Genomic DNA, 17,010 nt, shown 5'->3' on the forward strand with positions numbered 1-17,010 from the left:
GGGGGGGTTGAGAGAACCTGAAGGAAACACAGACCAACACAGAAGTACTGGGCCAGGTGTACACTTTATGGAAAAAAAAACTCCTAAAACTTAATGACAGCGATAAAACTACATGGAAAGTACTGAATACAGCCAAGTAAGGAGAGGTGGTCAGTATATCCTCCAGCAACCTGTTAATAAATCAAATCCTGCTTGTGCTATTCTCTTAATCTAAATACATTGTTCAAGCCTCTCTAATAGAACGCTGTAAGTGATCATATCTATCACTATTAATTTAATATTGACAATTTTCTTTCAGTTCCTTGAAGGAAAATAAGGAGCGATACCACTGTGTATCCAAAATATCAGTTTTGTCCTAACATTATAATTACTGGTTCACAAAATTATTTTCTAACTATTATTCTCATAAGCAGAAGGAGAGTTTGTGACTGTATTCTACATTTGTTCAGAGACTAAAGTGTTGATACTGATTTTGCATGTATATATAAACTCAGGTCATTGTGACACATCTATTTTTTTACCTTTTGCTACTTCTTTTGATTATGTTCAAAAGCAGGAGCCAAACTTTAATGAAGCGATACAAAAGGTCAAGTTTTAAATCTTTATCAGATGTACTCAACTCTATTATTTGAATTTTTGGGGTTCAGCAGCTGGTGTCCATCATCTTCAGAAGCCAGCTGAGGGATTTGGGTTTCTTCATCAGCAGAAGGCCTCCATGAAAAGGGTCCACAACAACCCACATGTCAACACATTCCAAATGGATGGAGAGTTGTCCTCAGACACGGATTGCAATCTCTGGTATGCACTCTTTAAACTGCAAAGTTCACAGAAGTCTTCAAACAACTGCTGGCTGGCTAATGAACAGGCTAATGTAAACTACACTGCCCACAGATAGGCTCTCCTTTGTGCAGTTTTCATCTGTGCACTTTTTTTCTTCATCTCCTCTTCCTTTACTTTTATCCACCCCTGGTTTCTTCCCTGTCCTTCCTGTCTAATCTCCCATGCTCTTTTTATCATTCTGAGCCTGTCATTCCTTTGCTAAAATCTCACAATTGACTTCTGATCTTCTCACTTCCTTGAGTTATTTCAGAATTCAATGAGGTGGCGTACTCCACCTAAGCATTAAATACAAGTTCCGAATTTCCAGGTGATGTGAGCCAAAGGAAGTTCCTCTATGGTTTGCCCGACAGATCCTACTCTCCTTCTGAAGTCGTCAGTGGCACACATGCTTCTACATCCTACAACAATCAAGACTGTGACAGTGCAGCAGCTGAAGCATGTGTTGAGAGAGGAGAAAGCCTGAGTAAAAAGAGGTGAGGTGACATCAGAAAACCTTCATTTACTGTTTGCTGCGCCATATGACTCACTTTAATGGGAATTCTGTTTGGCACACTCAGAGCTGTGCACACACACTCACACACACACACAAAGATAATAAGCTGGAAGGTTATTAATACAAGAATGTGTCCACTAAAGCAGGCATACAAAAAACAAGGCCAAGTTTGGACGTTTATTTAACATCCTATCTTCTCTTTTAAAAGGGAAAATATTGCATCCTATTAAATTTAAGCCAGCAGAAGACTAAATCACTTGGTGTTACTTTTTCTTGCAGTTTAATTGCAGTGATACCTGTTAAAAATGTTTCTCCTGTCACTGAGGATGTGTAAGCACACTTACACAAATGGATTTAGATCTTGCTACAGAACAGAAGCAGCAAAGCAGATTCCTGTTGACATGTGGAACCATGTGAACATAACCTATCTCCTAAAAGTATTTGAGCTGGTTGTAAAGTTTGAATGAGGAAATCCAAGGACTTGGAAGTTTTTTTTTTTAATATTTTGTCATCAGGCAAAATTTCATCTAATTTATTTCTCCTTTGAGTCCTTGAATCTGTATATTTTATCTCTAGCAACTATGTGACAAACCAAATTATCTGGGTGATAAACACTGTCACTAACAATATTCCATCTTTGTGATTCATTTCAATAAAAACTGATGAGCTCGGACAAAATTAAAGATACGGGAGGGGCACAGTAGCTTTTCAGCTGGTGTTGGGACAAATGAAAGACATTTCAAAGCTCATTTGTTTTATGCTCGTCTCGCCCAGTCTTAAAGAACCAATGTGAGAGTGCAAGCAGGTTGAGAAATCATGACTTTCAAAAAAGACTGTGTTGATCCTCTCACCATGGTGAGATTTAAAGTGATGTGCCTCCCCCAGACACATAAAATAAACAAAGTTATAACTGACATTCCACTGTAAGAAAGGAGAGTGACCTGGGTCAGATCACTGTTTGAGCATTTCTGTCATTCCAGGCAGACTCCCTCTTGAGTCAAAGTTAGTGTAAAGTGTAATGATGTCTGTGTTACAGGGGCGACTCCAAATGGTTTTCAAAAGAATAGCCAGGTGGGCATCAATGTTAATCTTTGGATGGTCCACCAAAACCAAATGCCATAACAGAATTGTTGGAGTTTTAACGTGCTTTTGTCATATAGTATATGGGCTTTTTGAAAATACTGCAGTATGTGAGTTAGAGAAAGGCATACTGATATAGGCCCACTCTTATTTCATATTTTGCATTTGATATCACCAACTGAGAACAGCACAATCACTACTCAATTCATTGAAGCCTGTCCTCTCTCTTGAATTCATATTTAGAAATATTACTGGCATTTTTTGAAGGGAAGCATCTTAGCTGTTGTCTTGGATATCAAAGTTTTGAACAAAGATCTTGCACAACCTGTTAGTGCTTGGAGTATGTGATGGGAATGAGTCCTGACTATAACCACACCAAGATTTAACTCAACATCTGTAAAACTGACTGTTATAGTTATTTTGTGTTTTCTAAGGTTCATTAGCTGTGGCAGCCATTTAGAATCTGATTGGCTGCAAAGGTTACTTTGTTGTACATGCATATGCAAGGATTACTTTCTGAGAGTTTCATTAAAATCTGTACACTTTTTCATGCTTTATGTTGCTATCAGACAGATTATGCACTTAAGACTGTCTGGCCTGGGAGGCAAGTGGGGAGGGGGGCCAACAAACTCATAGGAGGTGGGACATTGCCCCCTATAGTCACCCCTTGATGCTGCCTCTGCTGTGTTTGTTTGTTCTCACATGTGAGCTTCGTGCACGTATGGTGCATGAATCCAGCACACTGAAAATAAACCACAAAATCTACAAACAAAAGATGTAGTCACTTCATATGCTGCTGTGTTGGAGAGGAGGGGTTATTGGTCAAAGAATATGTACTTTTCTCTTTGTTTGTCTGCCTGTGGTAGAATAAGAACTCCTTGACATCTTTGTGAACATGTCAGCAGCACTGTTACCCCGTTTATGTGTCTTTGTGTGTCTTTAGTGAGAACACAACAGCCAGGGTTTGCTTTGGAAGGGCTCAGGCCCAGGAAGGAAGCTCATCCGCTGGGGAGCCGCCTTTGGGAGTCAAGGATCTGGAGGCCACTTGAGACAAGCTCGTTAAATTCAACACTCAGCAGCGGAGAATTATGTGAAAAAATGAGCTGAATCTCAAAGCAAACAAGTATTCACCAAGAATGTTAAACATTTGTTCCTTGAGCTCATCAATCATATTCAATAAGGGAAAAAAAACAAGTTGTCAGTGATAACTGCAGTCCAATAAATCACTGCAACAAACACCATGACAGCTCATCTCTGACAGGCTTAATTATCAAAAGCAGAGTAACAAAACTGGGCATGGGCGGGACAGTATCTGCACGCTCACTGTGAAAGTGCTAACATGCAAATGCTCAGCAGATGGGATGTTTATCATCTATCATGTTCACCATCTGAAATTAGAATATTATTGGGCTAACATTTCGTAATTATTAAAAAGAAAGACTGCAGCAGAGTCAGATGAAAATGTCATCAGCTTCCAGGTTTGTTCATAAATCAAAGGTTTGACCTGATAATGGCACCGGAAGGAAAAGGTCAGAGAACCAGCAAAGCACCTGGGGTTTATTCTCTGGGGACTTTTATTATTTGTGCTAAATTACATGAAAATCAATCTACTATTAAACAAATGTTTTAGTTAGAGCCAACAAGATAGATTAACTTGCAAGAGCTGCAATATAAAAACTGTTTTTCAAGCTCGTTTACATGCTGCCATCTAGTGTTCATTTACAGAAAACAAAATGTCCACTTACCTTAGGAGCTCTGAACTTTTAATATGGAAACAAAAACAAGACTGATGTTAGACACAAACACTTGTTTGCAAATCACAGAAAAAAAGTTTCTTGTTCAAATTCACAAAAGCCAACAGAATCTGTGATCACATCTTTTGTGCTGAAGTGTTCAGCTCTTCAGTGTTTGTGTTTGGTTGGAAGAAATAAGGTCAGAGCTGACAGAACACAAATACACATCCAAGTTAAAAAAATACATTCAAAAGGTCTGTTTCAAGCCGGCACAAGAGTTATTACTGATTAAAAACAAAAACAAAAAGGAGTCAGTCAGGGTCTTTCTTAAATATGTTCTTGAATACTTTTTAAATAATGCTCTCAGAAACATAACTAATAAAGTTAAAAAGGAAGCATAATACAAATAACTACCCTTGTTAAATGTAATGCTTTGTTTGTTTTATTTAACACAATTAGACAATAAATCGGAATATGCTGTTGGAAGTATTAAAGTATTAAACTTTAAACTGTTCTTTTAGTTATGTGCTTTAAAATTAAAATCAGCTACATTTCACAGCAGAGAATCAACTAGAATCTGCAAGGCTTTTGTAAGTTGCTTACATTCAGTGTTGAATGTGGTGTGTGTGTGTGTGTGTGTGTGAGAGAGAGAGAGAGAGAGAGAGAGAGAGAGAGAGAGAGAGAGATGTGGCCTTTTCAAAGCACAATGCAGAAACTTGCACCAGCTCAGCAGTAATGGGACATGCTTTCTGTGTCTTTTCCAGAATCCCAAGTAGGTCTTTAGACTGAGGTTGAATATGAAGCAAATAAATCATTACCTAAGATATCTGGAAAGGTTTGTTAAACTCAACTGTCAAGAATAAGAAAAATGGAAAGAGACTTAAGAAAATGACAAATGTAGCCTGGAGTGTAAGGAACTAAAAATTTGTAGATTTTTAAAATCATTTTTTATGATTCAATTTAAAATGCTTAATTGTTACCTTGCCAATGATCAAAAGGATTTTTCTAAAAGGTTTTCCCCAAATGGCTGAGTTCATTACCTGATCATCATACAAATGCGCTGCAGTCTACTTCCTAAAGACTTCCCTTGCTGATACTGTGAAGGAATCAAAAGCTGTCTCCTCAGCAGGCTCATTCATTTAGTCTTGTGATCAAAAACATTTTCTCGGTTGAGATGTTCTGGTTTGTCCTGGTCCCTGGTTGTACCGTAAACGGGATCCCTTATAGGGTTGATTCCTTGGAGTTTGGCAAAACCGGTTTGAAGGTCAGGATCTCAGTGAAGGTGTGTCCTGCAGAGAGAAGTGCAGCAGGATTTTAATCAATAAAACATAACAGCTCATGATGCCGTCACCGTTCCTCTGAAATTACATCCTCAGAACTGATTTGATTGGCTTCCTCATCTATTGATCAGCCATACACCCTGTCAGCCATTCTCCCCCGTTTTTATCCTTACGTTTCCACTGATCCACCCCAAGCTCTGCGTTGACAAGCGTGTAGTCAAACAGCTCACACGCGGTCTCCTCCTCCGGGCCCCTGAATTCAGAGAAGTAGGGCAGAGCGAGCGCCTCTGCAGCCGTTATCCGTTCCTCCGGATCCAGCAGCAGCATGTGCTCCAGGACAGTCACGGCTAAGGAAGGAGGAACAACGGAGAAAAGCTAAAAATAAAAGCTAAAGGTGAGGTTTGACAAAATAAAAACACAAATAAAAAGGTTGCCCTACCTTGTGGATTAACAGCAGAAAACAGTTTGTGAAGATCTGCCTTGGGCTTCGATGAAACTTTTTTTAGGTAATCTTTAGCCTTGATGGAGACAAAAACACACAAATATGGACTTTTTAAGTTTCAAGATTCCCCAACTGATACCTGTATAGAACCCAAACATACCAGCTGCTTCAGAAATACTTCAAGATTTTACATTTAAACCCAATTTGGTATGCATTTCCTGAACTCAAACTCACATCCTCAGATTCTAGTTTGGATATAAACTCCGGAGTGGGTGTTCCTGTGACCTTCCAGATCTGCTCCAGCTGATCTATGTCTGAGGAGCAGGGCTCAAGGCTCAACAACGTGGAAAGAGAAGTGGTATTTAATGATGATGTTGGATAAACAACAAGCTGTTTTAGAAAAGGATTAAATGTCAGAGTTGTAAAAGGATACGATCGGCACCTTTAAAAAGCGCTCTTCCTTGCAGCATTTCTGCCATGATGCAGCCCACAGACCAAATATCCACTGAGGGAGAGACACAAGTGGTCAGCGATCAGCAACATTAGATCCATAGGTTTAAAAAAAAAAAAGATAACACAAGGAATTGAGAGCACCACCTGCTGGATACAACTTACACATGTCAAATGGTTGTTGTTGTTCGTCTGTGTGTGTGTGTGTGTGTGTGTGTGTGTGTTTTCTTTCTTCTAAAGTTAAAGGTGCATTTTTTTCGCCTGCTGCCGAAGTCAAAAAGGTGATAATGTTTGTTGCCTGTGTATGCATGTTTATTCCTTTGTCTGCACTTTTAGCAAACTATTTCATGAACCACTAAATGGATTTTAATTAAACTCTCACAAAATGAGCTGAATATCTTTGGACTCAATCCAAGATGGCCGCCGCAGCTACGCAACCTTAGCAAACACAAAAATGTCTGTAATTCGTTTTTGTTTTTTGTTTTTTTACAGATCTTCAGATAAAATTTGGTTTGTTAGTACCTGAGAGTGATCCCCGGTGTTTAATCTGAGTTCTAACCGACTGAGCGACATCTTTGCTTATAACCTTGGTGGTAACTGTTGGCATCAACCCTGATTGTCTGTTAACAAACTATCTTATGAACAGCTGGATGGATTTTAATAAAACTTTCAGAAATTAACGGATTGACTTTTAGGGTCATCCCACTTCAAGATGGCTGCTCCAGCTAAACGACATTAGCCAACACAAAAAATGGCTATAACCTTGTCAAATTTGCAGATGTTGAGCTAAACTTTGATTTGGCAATAACTGACAGTCATCCACAACACACACTCCTAGCATCGACACATCTTGCAATATCGCACAAGCTTGTGCAAAATATTTTTTTAAGGTTTAACCAAAATGGCTGAAACTCCCTCGCCTCTCGTAAAATCCTAAAACTCAGGCATGAAAGGCAGTGGGCAGTGTGCATCACCTTCAATGAATGCTAAGTTTTTAATTTTATTATATGTAAAAAAGATCTATTTATATCTAAACTACAATGATTTGTTGGCTAATTTCTAAACTCGCCATTCACAATCAGACAAGTAGAAAGTACTGAATATTTATACATATTGTGTGAAAATTTTTATTCTCTAACCCAAACTACATTCCCTCCATCTTCTTATGACTAATATTCTGTACCTAAAAGCTCAAGTGTCATTGAAAACAACAGGTTCTGTTCTTTGCATGTTTTAAAAGACTCCATGTAAAATTCAGTACATTTCCAGCTGAAGCATAAACCAGGAGACAGGGGAGGAAATAAAATTAAAAAAAAGAGAATTTTTTGATATTGGAGAAAACAGACAAATGAACTGAGATGCTGCATTAGAGGTTTTGACTTTACCGGTTTGTGTGTAGTGCATCCAGTTCAGGATGACCTCGGGAGCTCTGTACCAGCGAGTCACCACATAACCCGTCATCTCGCTGTCTGCCTGCCGCGCTAAACCAAAGTCTAAAATCTAACAGAACATGAAGACAAACACGAGTGTGCATCAAGGCCCAGTAACTATAACTTCAGACTATTTGCACATAAATTAGAAGCACATTCAAATTCAGACCCGTGAGTTAATGTGAGCCGTTGTGTAAACAGATCTACCTTAAGCTCACATTCCTGGTTAACAGCAAGGTTTGAAGGTTTTAAATCCTGAAAAAGTTGAAAAGACATATTTCTCATAACAAGCAACAGAAACAGAAGGAAGTGAAATCTCTGAAAAGTGTCACACAGGCGTACAATCACAGTAAAAAGGTTTACAAACACTCATCACAGGCATGAATGTCATTAATTTTAGGCTTTAAATTATTTATCTAAACAGATGGAATGATTAAACAAACAAGAGTTGGGTGCACAAGTTGCACAAATTATTTGTGGATGTTTCTTAATCCATAATGGGTCAGAAATGTACAAACAGTCTAAAATATATCCATTCACCCCCACAAATATTTGGTTAAATGCCCTTTAGCAAGTTGCACCACAACCACAAGCTTTTTGTATTCATTAACAAGCTTGTAGTATGATTCTGGCTGGACATTTGACCACTCTTACTGGCAAAATGTGGAGGTCATTTCAATTGGTCGGTTTCCTGGCGCAAAATTGGGTTGGGGGCTCCTGAGTTGTTCTGGAACATCCTGACCAGTTTGCTCTTATTCTTGGAACGTCACTGAATATCTTGGACTTTCCCAGTGTCCTTAGTTTTGATCGATTCAGTGAGTGGTGTCAAACAAAACCTTTTCATGCTAGCAAAGAGAAACTACCAGCTGCAGTTGATCAAGATCACTAACGAGCAGTTAATAGACCGTGGTCAGTGAGAAGCCTTTCTAGAACAGGCAGCACCACTTATTAAAAGATTTACATGAGTGTGAAGACATATTTGAGCCTATATGGATCATTTAGACCCAGCACTGATTAGAGAAAATCCACAATAAATTCAAACTTCTTCATCCAATTTTTGTTTTTCAAATTCATTAAACTTGAATAATCATTCCACCGTGGAAAAACAAATGAATATGACATTTAGGCCCACTGGATAAGTGGATGTGAATTTCTGACTACAAATGGAAAACAGAAAATAGAAACTTACCCTGTGAATAATGCCAGCAGAATGAATATACTGCAAGTAAAGAAATGTAACACAGGATTAATTAAGTCAGCTACTGAACAAAGAATCATAAAGCAGGACTCTTTACCTTAAGACCTTTGAGCATCTGATAACCCAAATACTGGATTCTTTCATCTGACAGTCTAAGTTTCCTCATCAGCTTCCCCAGATCTGTTCCCATGTACGGCATCACGATGTAACTTGAAAAACAAGAAGGGAATAAAGCTATCGTTAAGAGGTAACAGCAGGCTTTAACATTTTATCCAAACTGTGCACATGTTTCTATCACCTTGCTGCTCTCAGAGTACTTACAAATCATGGAACCTGTCCAAAGAAATGTCAGGAGTGAACACATCCAGCAAACCAATCACCTGCGGGATCGAGAGAGAAAACCACAGCAGAAAACTCTCATTTTGCACTTTATCTCAGCAGTATTTCATAGAAAAACATCAAATATGACTTAGAATTAAAAACTAGATTAATTAGAGGAGGAAGGACTTGTGCAGTGATTATGTTGGGACACACATTCTCATGTTTCATGTGTTTGATGAGCCTCAGCTCCCTGAAGGCCCTCTTGGCAAATGTCTCAGACTGGAAAGGTCTGTAGAGCTTCTTGATTGCCACCTTGGCTCCTGTTTTGGTGTCCAGCGCATAGCTAAAATGAGGAAGAGGAAAAAAAAAGCCAAACTAGCATCACTGGTTGTTGATCACGTGCAACAAATATGCTCAGTATGAGGAAATCATTCAGTTTAGAAACTTCCCTGTCATCGGGGTACAATAGAACTGCTATATCATGTGGTTTGGCTGCATAAGTGAAGGGTTTTTGTTTCCAGACTCACACCTGCAGATTCTAATCACCTGTCAGAACACAGGTCTCATCCGGGCCATGAGTTTTAAACCTTGTTTATGTGCTGTTGTGTTGAAATGCAGTGAGTCAGAGCAGTATAGTGCCTATCCATGGAGTTAATCATTAATAAATGCTGCAAGATGTGCAAATAAAGCCAAAGTGATAATGCTTTTGTCTTTGTCTGTCTTTGTTTGCTTGTGCTGTTAGCAAAACATCTCATGAACCACTAGATGAATTGGAGTGAAACACTCAGAAAGTAATTACTGAATATAAATGTACACCTGATTAACTTTTGGAATCAGTCCCATTCAAGATGGCCACCGCAGCAAAGCGACCTTGGCAAACACAAAAATAGCTATAACTCGGCCAATTTTACAGACATGGGGCTAAAATTTGGCTTGGTAGTAGCTGAGGGTCATCTCCAACACATACCCTAAGCACTACATGTTGGCATTAATTGTTCAAACACAGCACATGATCACATGAAGCAGTGAATGAATTTGGATGAGATCCATCATCTGATGTAGACTCCGCAGCTGGTCTTTGCCAACACAACAATGGTTTGAGCTTACTCAGAACTCCAGATAATGAGGTAAAGTTCAGAGTAGCTGAGAGTCATCCTCACGCAGACTGCGGCGGCCATCGTGGATAATAACTGTGTCATGAATCGCGGCGGGCGACAAGCACTCCTTTGAAGGGACACTAAAAGCCTTTGATTCTCGCGTTTCTGTGAATTTGGTCGCAACGTGAACGCGCCCCTATATTAGAAAAGTAAATTCTGATTGTTGCAAAGATTTTCGTGGTTGCACCAGGGCCGACTCTCCATCAGGAAGTGGAGCAACACGCGTTCAAGCGAGGCGAACAAACTTTCTCTTCTGTGCGTCCGAGTGTCTGGCTCCACAATAACAACCCTGAGCCCCAGCTTCTCCCAGCCCTCCGTGTTTCACTCACCACACTGTTCCGTAGGCTCCGGCCCCCACCTGCTTCAGGTTCTGGTACCGCTCCGGCACTACCCAGGCGCTTTGGTTGATTTCCTTATTGTAAAAGCCAGGTCTGAGTCGTCTCGTCATTTTGGATCACGTAAAGATCTCCCCTCAGACACACACACACACAAAAAGCTGAACTCTAATCCCTATGTGCTCCACACCCAGGTTCAGGGCGCAGCCTGGGGACGCGTAAAGCCACTCCCGAGTCCCGCGGGCACGGAGGCGAGCAGTAAAAGGTTCCGGCCGGCAGGTGCGCGCGCGTGCGGGGGGGAAACGGAAGCTTTTCAGTTCAGATGGTGTGGAGTGTGTCTGTCAGCACATCACACGGGTGACTATTACAGCCTGTAGAGACATGAACCTCACTGACGAGGTGAAAAATACCCCACTGACATGCAAGCAGCACACACACACACACAAAGAAACCTTAAATGTCAGACATAATGATCCTTCTGTAAAACATTTATTAAAAATGAAAAGATAAAAAAGAAAGGTCCACCGGACCTATATCAAACGGTGCAGTTTGAAAGAATTTACTTGAATAGTTTTCCAGATATAATTTGAAAATGCAGGTCCACACTCAATGTAAACGAAGCACTGACTGAATCCACTGAAAACCAAGCGGGGGTTTGAGTCATTTGACTGACCTACATTAGGCTCTGTAGGTAAACAAATGTGGTGAATAAGTTTAATGTCTGACCTTTTTTTTTCCAGTCACTGCAGCTGTTTCCATAGGGTAAACAAACCTACGTAGTAGATGGAATTCCATCACAAATTAACACATTAACCATCAATACGAGAAAAATATTGTGCAGCTTTTGCTTCTTATTTTATGTTTTTTTCTGGGTTAGTTTTCATGACTTTGCAATAAGATCTTTTATAATAATGACAACAATAAAAAGGTTAATGCTACAAGCGATGTGTTTTATCATATATTTCAGATATATTCAGCAGCTATTAGGCGTAACAAAATCCCCATTAGCCTTTTTTTTGCATATGAACAATCACACAACATTCAGATTTCATAATTTCTTCTTTTAACTTACTTGATAAACATGTTATTATAGATAATATATAATAGAAAAGTAAATTCTGGCCGTAGCTATGAGTCTGTGAAGTTATGCTGCAAAAGGAATTCCTTCTCTTACAGAAGAGTTTATTGTGCGTGTTTCTGTACGACTATGACGGGTTCTGCAACCACTCCCGTTCACTCAGAAGTTAAATCCAAACGCTCTCTTACCCAAACTCTCTCTCTCACACACACTCACGCACACTAACACACGTCATATTGCTTGGTGAACTTTAAGGCAACACCCCACAGCTCGTCAGACTCAGGCAGGTCACAGCAGGACTTGTTGCCTGAATCATCATTAACAGCAGCCGTAACATCAAACAGAGGAGGTGAGCTGAGTGAGGTTTCTGTGAAGTCTAAAAATCTAAAATATTTCATCAGGTTTGCTTGTTTGCAGTGATAAATATTTGTTATCTTTCACATATTCAGGGGAATCCAAAGTCCACCTGAATAACTCAGCTAATTCTTGTTTATTACACTGATAACATTTTAACATAAAGGTGCTATAAGTCATCCTGTTTAAAGTTAAAATCCTAAAGAAGTGGAAGAAACACATCAACTTATCACCTCCTGTCTGTTTTGTGTCAGCGTGCTCGCCTTTGAAGTGTCACTCCTCTGCGTGCTTTCTTGGCGCCGTCCTGCCAAAGAGGAATTTAAAGTTGGACACAGGAGTAAAATAGTCAATCAGACACAGTCCAACTTTTTGGTTTCTTCAGGCAGGAGAGCAAACGGACAAGAAAGCTGTTATGAAGATCATGTGACGCAGATTTCTTGGGCCCAAGCTGGGGGCCTGCTGTTGTAAGGCACAGGGTTCCTGGCTGCTGATGCAGACGCTTCATGTTGCTGCTCCTCTCCTTCATCCCTCTCTGCCTGCGAGGCGGTCCCGTGTCCGCCCACCCACGCAGGAAGCTCCAGACCTGGCTGAGAGGAGAACGGTTTCTGCAGAACCTTGAGGACCCGTTGAACCTGCAGCACAGTAGAAAAGTGAGATCAGACGAATGTAAATAAACTAACTAACACACACAGAGAAGAACCTGACCTCAGAGAAGTCACTATTCTCAGCAGCCTCTATTGCATTCTGGGCAATGTAGTTCCTGAGCACCACGCGAGGGTTCGTGCTGTCCATCACCCTCACCCTCTCCTCCTGCGTGGCCTGCACGTCGCTCTGACCCTCCAGCTCACGAGCCAGACGCTTCCTGCAGAGGTGATAACACAAAACACTCAGTCATGAAACAATATCTGCCAGAACACAGCATTTCCTCCCATATCTGTCTGTCCACCCTTTAATCAGTCAGGCTTCCACCCATTACCATCCACCCCAAAAGAAAATAAAACCTTCTTAACTCATCTCTCAGCTGTTTCACCTCCAGCTAATAAAGTCTCACCTATAGCGTGTGAGCCAGGAGCTCCACTCCTCAGCCTGTCTGGTTTTCAGCTCCTCCTGACTCGTCTCCATCAGTTCCTTCAGTTTGCTGAGTTTGTCCAACTGCCTGGCTATCGTCACTCTGTCTGAGATCATCTGGAACAGAGCTGGGTTGCTCTGAGCCATAGAGAGCAGCATTGAAAGCTCACTGCCAACAAACAAAAAAAAGATACTGCAACAGTTAGCATCCCGAAATAAAAGAATCACGCTCCAGCATAAAATTTGGGCTGACTGAGTACCTACATACATATATTGTAGACTTTCAGTAATAATTACATTTACAAAAATACATAAACTACATTAGGGAGAATTTATACCTATGACTGTTATTCAGATAAGTCAAACTTTACAACTGAGGTGGTCCCAGTCAGATCATGGCTCACCTAATTATTCACTGCCTTAAAGAATTTGGTGCAAATCAGGTAAACCTCAGAATGTATGCTGATGGCATTTTCCTGTTTTAGGCTTTAAGTCCTTGCTGGAACATTAGTATACTGCATAGCACTTAAATCATTGATATCCAGCTGCATCAACTGTTCTGATCCACCAGAGCCACTCAGAGGCAGAAGGATGAACTACACCAAATACAGTACCAGTTTTGAACGATTTTAAAAGCAGGAGCTTTGCAGTTCCTGTAGAATATCCTGAACTGGGCAGTGGATTACAATGTGGCCCAAAGGGTAGTGCTATAAATCAGGCCAAATTCTGTGATGATCTTACAGCAAATAATTTTATCATCATATCAAATTTGAAAAAAAAAAAGTCTATGAAGTTGCTAAAAATAATTATTTAAGGCAGTGACAAAATGCAAACATACAAACAACTTAAATAAAGATATTCTTTTTCAAGATGTGCAAATGATTTTTTGATAATTTTTTTTTAGTGTAGTTAATATTTGATAGACGTTTTGAAGGTTTTAAAGAAAACTTCAAATATATAAGCTTGTTGAGCTGAAATATTTTGTAGTCCCACACTCTAAATAATTATTCCAGATTTATATTTATATTTATATATCTGTAACCAAACCCAATGTGTTTTGGAGTGTATGCAGTATCTTTATAGCTCACCGTAGATCCATAGTGGGTTTGTTGGCTGCTTTGAGCTCATCTAAAGAGGCACACTGCTCCAAAACAAGGTCTGTGGTTTTCTTAAGTTCCTCATGTCCCTCAGCTTCTTCCTCAGTTGGACAAGAAACCTGACTTAAGCTTCGGAAGGTGTTGGTGAAGTCAGCACCTGGAGAAGATGAACACAAAATGCATCAATCAACATTTATTTGATTAAATGTAATCTCACATCAGACTCCTGAGCAAAATGATGCAGAGCTAAGATCCCACCTGTGTTGTGCATCGTCTGCAGCAGCTCAGTGATTAGTATCTCATCTTCAGGTTCCTCCTTTGTCAGTAAGCCCAGCTTCTTCCTCATGTTCTCCAAGTAGAAGCGGTTGAACAGATCTTGGTATTCATCCATGACTGCCTCAGCCCGATCTGGTGGAAGTTCTGGAGCGAGAGCTTCAGCTAGCTTCACCAGGTTCCACCTGCAGATGGTCGGCTGGGCCTGATAGGAGTATCGGCCAGAGTTGTCGGACGCATTGCAAATGAAGTCCGGGTCAAACCTGAGGAATAAAGAAAGTTTCTATCAGTAAATGTAGCTAGGGTCTGAATTATTTAAATAAATAAATAAATAAATAACACAGTTATCAGTCAACATAAACATGACAACTCATATGTCTGACCTGTCCATGAAGCCATATGGACCATAGTCTAGGGTGAGACCAAGGACGCTCATGTTGTCCGTGTTCAGAACTCCGTGACAGAATCCTACACACTGCCACTGAGCCACGAGTCGAGCTGTACGATACATCACCTGCAACCAGAGAGAGAGAGAGAGAGCTGCAAGGTGAAACATCCCCGAACAGATTCATTGGTATGACCTTTCACTAAGTGGAAAAGAAAAAGGTCAGAAACCTGAATCCCTGTTGTCTTAGTCTCACAGAAAGCAGAAAGAACACTGACTCAGTGCTGACACTAAAAAACTTGTACCTGATTAACAAGATAACTAATCCAAATGTCATTTGAAGGTTTACTTTCATCAGAACTGAACAGTTTTAAAGTTTACATTAGTTTCAAAGTACTAATCAAAACCAATGTTATTGTCTTGAATTTGAATGTTTAAAACAAGTAAGAGTAGACTCTGACCTCTCTGAAGAAAGCTACGTTTCTCTCCACCTGGTTTGGGTAGTTCTGTTGGATTTCAGGGTAGAACATCTCTATCACATAATCCAACATCTGAGCTCTGATCTCATCCTGTCCATAGCTGGGACCCTGCCGCCCTGTGAGCTCATCAGCCGGCTTGAAGATCTCAAAGGACCCAAACCTGTGCGGACAATACATCAACAACCAGATCCCTGTGAAAACATCTTCAGAAGCTCAGATGTTCAGGATGGATGAAAGCAGGACAGTGTGAGTGCTCACCTGAGGAAGGTGGGAGCAAGGCGAAGAACAACTGAGCATCTCTCATGTTTGGGATGTCCGCTGTAATACACGTCCCGTATAACTTTGGTGTCAGAGGTGACCACAGAGCCTGCTCTGGTGGTGGGCACACCGAGGAAGAACATCGCCTCGCTGCAGAGGAACTCTCTTATACTGGACCGCAGGACCTTGCGACCATCGGCTTGTCTGTGGAGGAGAAAGAAAAAAAAAACACTTTATACACAATATTTAAAGTAAGATTTGTTTGGTCAGTCCGCAAATGAATCTCACAGCTCGGACCTTTTATCAGTGACTTCAAATATGCAAAAGCTTTAAATTACCAATTATATTATAAATAAGCAAAGTGGAAAAGAAGGATAGAAAAAGAAAAGGTCAGGTCTAAAAAACAAAAAACGTGTTCTTAAATTTGGAGAAATTTATAAGGAAAATCTGTGAAAGGCTGCCAACTATTACGTGATTGTTTACCTTCGAAAACAGCTGAAGTGACTAAAAATAGGTCAACAGGCTTAAAAACTTGTTTATAAACAGAATTTGGGCTCATGATGTTACCTGGAGTAGGGGGTCAGTCCGGCTCCTTTCACCTGAATCTCCCATCGGCCGCTCGGGTTTTCCCGGAGCAGCTCGGGGTCTTGACCCGGTGGAACCTTCACCTCCCCCAGGTAGCACGCCGCCCCGTCGCCCAGCTGCCCGGCAAAATGTCCGAACTGGTGGCCGCAGTAGCAGTGAGCCGCGGGTTCGGATCCGGGCATCACTCTGGATCCGCTGAGATACTCCGGCCCCAGAGGATCTTTGACGACTTGGTCCGCGTGGAGCCCCAGCAGAGCCAGCGCTTCGGGCGACACAGCAACGAACCGAGGGTTGCTCAGCGGCTGAGGCTTCACCCGGGAGAAACACGCACCCTTCACCTGGCGTGCTCCCGGCTCCTCGGATGGGTCCAGGGGAAGTCTCCTCAGGACGACATTGTCAAAGTCGAGCCGCTCCAGCGGGGAACGACTCACTGCCAGACCCATATCATCCATCCTGACGGTACCGAGGAGTCTGGCCGCGGACACACGGGGGATAAAGAGGCGTGACGTTCCCAGCCGAGGTCCTAAATAAGCCATCCAAACCAGGCCATCTGTCTGTGAACGTCCACCAGCGAGCGCAAAACTGTTTAATCACGCTTTCGTAATCAAACAAGTTAAGCCGGATGTTTTGGCGACACGGTGGTACGTTACACCTTTATTCGTCCGACTAGAAAC

At 41.1% G+C, this 17,010-nt stretch overlaps 2 protein-coding genes across 2 annotated transcripts; both read right to left on the minus strand.

Moving 5' to 3' along the window:
* Positions 1–3,950: 3,950 nt before the first annotated feature.
* mapk12a (mitogen-activated protein kinase 12a) lies at positions 3,951–11,053 on the minus strand. The gene is made up of 12 exons (XM_017419088.3): positions 10,754–11,053; positions 9,481–9,610; positions 9,268–9,326; positions 9,044–9,155; positions 8,938–8,967; positions 7,956–8,003; positions 7,704–7,818; positions 6,302–6,373; positions 6,103–6,182; positions 5,866–5,944; positions 5,600–5,773; positions 3,951–5,435 (listed from the first exon to the last, which is right to left on the minus strand). Exons 1-12 carry the CDS (start codon positions 10,870–10,872, stop codon positions 5,368–5,370), a joined length of 1,086 nt encoding a protein of 361 aa, XP_017274577.1. The 5' UTR covers positions 10,873–11,053; the 3' UTR covers positions 3,951–5,367.
* A 394-nt stretch (positions 11,054–11,447) lies between these two features.
* selenoo1 (selenoprotein O1) lies at positions 11,448–17,005 on the minus strand. The gene is made up of 9 exons (XM_017419063.3): positions 16,319–17,005; positions 15,752–15,955; positions 15,476–15,653; positions 15,013–15,143; positions 14,615–14,892; positions 14,348–14,513; positions 13,243–13,428; positions 12,897–13,053; positions 11,448–12,823 (listed from the first exon to the last, which is right to left on the minus strand). Exons 1-9 carry the CDS (start codon positions 16,870–16,872, stop codon positions 12,602–12,604), a joined length of 2,076 nt encoding a protein of 691 aa, XP_017274552.1. The 5' UTR covers positions 16,873–17,005; the 3' UTR covers positions 11,448–12,601.
* Between the last annotated feature and the right edge of the window lie 5 nt (positions 17,006–17,010).

Source organism: Kryptolebias marmoratus, linkage group LG11, assembly GCF_001649575.2.
Source record: "Kryptolebias marmoratus isolate JLee-2015 linkage group LG11, ASM164957v2, whole genome shotgun sequence".
Lineage (NCBI taxonomy): Eukaryota > Metazoa > Chordata > Actinopteri > Cyprinodontiformes > Rivulidae > Kryptolebias > Kryptolebias marmoratus.